The following is a 6,055-nucleotide window of genomic DNA, read 5'->3' as shown; positions in this document are numbered from 1 at the left end:
ATACACCATTCAGTTTTCATATGTAAAAATAAAATGTTATCGAGGTTTGAATTTCAGTTTTGACCCTACTCACCCCATTTTACGGTATATCAGAGCACAGTAAAATTATTATGTTACATATTAGTTATTACTATTTAGTTAGTTTCTTGTGTTAAGCATTTTTTAAACTGTATGCAGTCAAGATACCAACAATTATTATTTGTTCGCTTGGTAAGGAAAGATTAAAGAAGAACTTTATGGATTTTAATATTATCATGTCAAATTAATCATGAGTATAGTGAAGGATCTAATAGCAGGGCACGAGACCAAATAATGAGATGATGCTGAAGCTTGCGATGCAGCCTATGAGGTCATAATAACAAAAATGTTCCAACAAGGGTAGCGTAGTTATTAAGTATCCTAAAGTATATGGGGCCGCATAAAGCCGCTTTAATGGAAATATGGGCTACTGGGATAAATTAACTTCGCTGTTTACTATTAGAGATGGTTCCTAGTGCAAAGGATTCAACATTATAATAATACTTATAACATATTAACTGAGCATTCTTGGAATGAATATATGTTTTAGAATGTTGAGTCCGGAGGGAACCAGAAATTTGAATATTTGTACAACACGCGTTGAATCCTCTAAATTTAGACATTCGGCGTTATACGGAAACTCGGTTTTCATTTTAAAACATTTCAAACAATTTCAACTAAATACTTTTGAGCGTTCTAAAAATTCATCAGCTGGCATCCAGCATAATTCTCTCAATTCATTTCAGTCTTTAGTCAGTAGAAATAACATAAAAAATCCCAAATTCGAAAAAAAAGATTAGGGGACAACTTTAAATAAAATGGCCCAAATTCTACATGACGCACTTTTATTTGCAGTAACTACGTATTTTAGCATAACAGAAGAGCTTGAAAACAAGTCATCGTTAATAAAAGGTTAAAAAGCTTCACCGCCACGGCAAGCTTTTAAGAAGATTGGGGACAACGCCACGTCACCACTCTTCCATACAAATGTAGTCCCACTTTTCCTCTCTGGATATTACGACGGAAAGCGGTCGTCTACTATCCTCTTAAATCAGAAGAAAATGTTGCACTTTATCAACGTTTTTTAGGACCCGTAATATTAGGTTATTGACAATTAGGTCCATTACTGTACTTAAATGCATAATTATATGTATGTTAATCTGTAAGGTATTTTGTAATATTTGCCTGATTTAAATTTTGAATATATAAATCAGTATTTATTTATTCAATTTTTTTTTATGTTATTTCTACTCAGAATCACGAGCTCTTTTGATCTTAATAGGAGAAAAAGAGTGTCCCAAAATTTCCATACATTTTTCGATCTTTCCATTCCATGACCGCCATACAAAGTCTATGAAAAATGGTAATGGAATGGGAATAAATAAAAACCTCGGGACACTTTTTTCTCCTATTAGGATAGAAACAGCTCGTGATTCTGAGTAGAAATAACATAAAAATCCACAAATATAAAAAAAGTGTAGGGGACAACTTTAAATAAAATGGCCCATTTAGCTTAAAACACAAAGCGGTCTTCATAAAAGCAACATTAATTAAATCTGAACTAAAACGCAATTTTGGAGGAGAGTGGTTTATTTTAGTTTTAGTGCAAAAACCTAATTCCTTTGAAGGCCTGTTTTACTGCGCCGTGATGTTTCGAGGTTGAATAATAAATCTCATTCATTAGGTACCCATGTAAAAGTCTCAAGATGGTTTTGCAAATCAAATTCTTACTTTGAGTAAGTCTCGTTTTAAAAAGCAAGCTTCTAAATAAATTCGCAATGTTCGTACTAAGAACAAAATACTAATGTACGTTTGTGTAGAAATCACATTCCAAATATATACAGACTACGATATTTTATTCAAAACGTTTGAAAATGTTATTATTAGTGTCCCACGTTTTTAAAGAAACGCTACTTGTATAAATATCTTTTCCTCCGTATATTTTTAACATTATTTCTAAACTGTTATTCAAGTAGCTTGAATAGCCAAAAAATAATAGACTTTTCTAGACAATGGTCAATGACAAATAATATCTATATTTTCGGTCTGTCTAGTACTTGGTGTTTCTTAATAATCTTAATGTTCGGTAAGCTGCGTCTGTCTTGATGTTTTAAAAGCAATATTAACTTAAAGAATACGCCTGCATTAGACGTAATTTTGATTGTTGTATCAAAAGTGAATAATTATAAGTTAATGCATTTTTTTCCAGTACCAATAAATAGATTCCAATTTAAATGTTTAACATAAGTAAGATGAAGGATGAATTTAATGAATAATCCCACTTGATTACGTTAGTCAGTAAGCCGTTTATGTATTGTTCATAATACATACAGAAATATTTCTTATTTGTTGTTTCAGATTGGCAGAAAACAAACTAACGCATGACGAAACATGGAGAGTTTAGGCAACAATACCACATTATATGATGATAACAACCCGAGTTTCCCAGGATTAGAAATACTACCTGCATTTGATATATGGCCTATAGAAAAATGCATCAGATTGGCGATAATAGACAATAGCACAGATCCAACAAATATTACTCAAAGTGAGTTTTTGTACAACGACACTCGTCTAAGATGTTGGGAGCACTCACCAGTATTGAAATCCGGGACATTAATAAGAGTTAGCGTGCTTTCATTGATAGCAGTATTATCGTTATATGCGAATGTAGCAACTATAATAAGTATAAGAAGAGGCAAGCGAAGCAGAGGTCGGGCGAGGCCATCCTGGACGGCGATATACAGTCTAATATATCAACTGAGCATAGCTGATTTGCTCGTAACAGTATTTTGTATTGGAGGGGAAGCCGCCTGGATGTTTACAGTACAGTGGTACGCTGGCAATGTGGGCTGCAAGTTATTTAAGTTTGTGCAAATGTTCTCACTACATTTGAGTACGAATATAGTGGTGTTGATTGGAGTTGGTCAGTGGCTGGCTGTTAAATACCCCATGAAGGGCATTGGCACGGCGACGAGAAGTGGACGACTAGTCACATTCGCTTGGATTTTAAGTTTTATATTGAGTATACCACAGGTAAGTGTTTTGATTCATTTAACTAAGCAGTTTGCAAACTTATAACTAAATATAAGTTTGTAATACTTGTTACTAATTGTTATACTTATAACTAAAGGTCGACAACGTGCATGTAACACCTCTGGAGTTGCAGGCGTCCATAGGCTACGGTGACTGCTTACCATCAGGCGGCCCGTATTCTTGTTTGCCACCGATGTGGTATATAAAAAAAACTAATTACGGATATCATATGATAATAGGGTCGATAAATATATGATAAATTACTAATAATCACGGAATTACAATAAAATACAATACAACTTCTCTTTATTGCACAACCTCAAAATTACATTTACAAAAAAACACACATAGTACATAAAGACGGAGGTAGCAACAGGCGGTCTTGTCGCGATCTCTTCCAGACAACCATTTAAATGAAATGATTGAAACGTAAAAAAACGTCATAATATTTGGCAATAACTCATATTTTAATATATCGAAATTTTTAATAAAAACGAAAAAAACTTTACTGTTCTAAAACATAAAACTCATTAGGTATGTATTTATATGTTTCTCCATACACTGCTGAAATGAATTTTCTAAACTGTGAAATTTGTTTATGAAATGAAATGAAATGAAATCTTTATTTATTTATTTGAGATGAATGAAACTGAAACGAAGTAACAAGTTTCGACATTCAAATGTTAGTTATGTTATCTAAACATAGCTAATAACTAGGTATAAACAAAACAAATAACAGCAACAACCTTGAGGCAAATGTTTCTTTAACCAGAATTATGTTTTCAACTTCAATGATTTGTCATATAGCCGCGATCAAATTAGGTACCGTTATTAATGTTTCGTTATAAAATTGGTCTTAAATTGGCAGTTTATTTTACCATTAGGTACATGTTTTTTGGTGAAGACGTAATTATAATTGTTAATGATAGTGCTCACATTACTATGACTGGTAAAATAGGTATTGTTCATTAGTGATCCTGGAAGAGTTGATTAATTTGTATTCAAAAACAATACTTAAAAAAATATATATTCCGCTTAGTAGAACTAACTAAACGTGTTCGCCAGACATTTTATTTCGTTCAAATCTCCTTTGGCCACCTTCCGCTTGCCTTATCAGACCAGTCCCTTAATAATAGCATAATTATGACAAAGTTCGAAATGAAGTGTCACAAAAGTGACTTTAACACCAACGAACTAACCCACTTCGTACTGCCCAAAGCTGGTCTTTACATAAATACACAGTAATATTTAAGTCGATGTTTCACGTTAAAAATCAGTAAAAGCGGCTTCGTACTACGTCCGATCCGAATCCGATCCGAATCCGTGAAAATAGGGTTGCCTAATTGGAGAAAACCACTTTCCATAATGGCTTCACTCTATAAAAACTATAGCGCAAAATTATTTTCAAATTTGTCCAAAGTTATGAAAATAAAAACGTTTAATTGAAAGCTCAATTTTAATGTTGTTATTCAATTTGCCTAATCTTATAGTTAATTTAAAAAAATATCTGTGTGCCCAGATTTATTTTTTCTCAAGGTCAAATCTAAAGTTGAGTTAGGCAGTCTTAAGTCTGCTTGGTCTAGTCTAATTTTAGAGTTGCTAGATATTTGATTACACTGGGCAAAATTTAAAGGTAAATACTAGTTTTTAAAGGAACTACGAAAATAATGAAGAAAATCGGTAAAATATATTTTTATTTGGATATATTATGTACTAAGTACCTACAGTATTTTATTCACGTTAAACTAAATAAAAAGCGGCCAAGTGCGAGTCGGACTCGCCCATGAAGGGTTCCGTATTTAGGCGATTTATGACGTATAAAAAAAAAACTACTTACTAGATCTCGTTCAAACCAATTTTCGGTGGAAGTTTACATGGTAATGTACATCATATATTTTTTTTAGTTTTATCATTCTCTTATTTTAGAAGTTACAGGGGGGGGGACACACATTTTACCACTTTGGAAGTGTCTCTCGCGCAAACTATTCAGTTTAGAAAAAAATGATATTAGAAACCTCAATATCATTTTTGAAGACCTATCCATAGATACCCCACACGTATGGGTTTGATGAAAAAATAATTTTTGAGTTTCAGTTCGAAGTATGGGGAACCCCAAAAATTTATTGTTTTTTTTCTATTTTTGTGTGAAAATCTTAATGCGGTTCACAGAATACATCTACTTACCAAGTTTCAACAGTATAGTTCTTATAGTTTCGGAGAAAAGTGGCTGTGACATACGGACGGACAGACGGACAGACGGACAGACGGACAGACGGACAGACAGACAGACATGACGAATTTATAAGGGTTCCGTTTTTTGCCATTTGGCTACGGAACCCTAAAAACGGTGATCTCTTTGTGTTTATTTTAAGATAAACGACCAAAACTTTTCGGGCTGTCCCTTTTGCAGCTGTGTTGACAACTAAGCCAACTTAAACAGTTTTTTGCTGATGGTAGCCGTTGTAAATACGCAAGGCCCTTTAGCAAGACACGACTCTTTCACAGCCCTTATTTTCTATAGGTACTTTTAAGCGTTAAAGTTATAATAGGACAAAAAAGACGCAATTTAGGATAATAATCCTTTTTGCGGTTTAGTAACGAACCAAACCTTGTCCCTAATACTTCTAACGGCCCAAAATCAACAATGCTTATAAGATGTCACACCGACGATACAGATCTGTCAGTGTCAAAGGTGTCATTTTTTAACCAAAAACATGGGATTATTCGTCGACCGCCATTTTGGTAACATCGCCTCGTGATTCATTTTTTTGTTTTTGCTTATTAATATTGTTTAAAGTGCAATATTGATAGCGTATTATGCAGTAAACTAATGTGGAAGTGTGCAGATAATGGAAAAATAATCATGAAACGCGTATAACCACCATTCTGGCGTCAACGCCGGGTAGTCCACGCGGGTTCTTGTAAAGTCTAGCTATCGCCTTACAAGAACTGAGAACCCAACTACCGAACAACGTCGTGCTCTAGAGCATTTATTTTGGTA

At 33.7% G+C, this 6,055-nt stretch overlaps 1 protein-coding gene across 2 annotated transcripts in view; it reads left to right on the top strand.

Moving 5' to 3' along the window:
* The first annotated feature begins 2,348 nt into the window (after positions 1-2,348).
* The window catches only part of LOC134656260 (gonadotropin-releasing hormone receptor), a 430,768-nt gene continuing 427,061 nt past the window's right edge, over positions 2,349-6,055 (top strand). For both annotated transcript variants that reach the window (XM_063511776.1, XM_063511774.1), the window contains exon 1: positions 2,349-3,054. In XM_063511776.1, coding sequence (XP_063367846.1) covers positions 2,410-3,054 — 645 coding nt within the window. In that variant the 5' untranslated portion in view covers positions 2,349-2,409. The remainder of the gene's footprint in view (positions 3,055-6,055) is intronic.

Source organism: Cydia amplana, chromosome 18 (assembly GCF_948474715.1).
Source record: "Cydia amplana chromosome 18, ilCydAmpl1.1, whole genome shotgun sequence".
Lineage (NCBI taxonomy): Eukaryota > Metazoa > Arthropoda > Insecta > Lepidoptera > Tortricidae > Cydia > Cydia amplana.
This window is presented reverse-complemented; position numbering and strand designations above follow the sequence as displayed.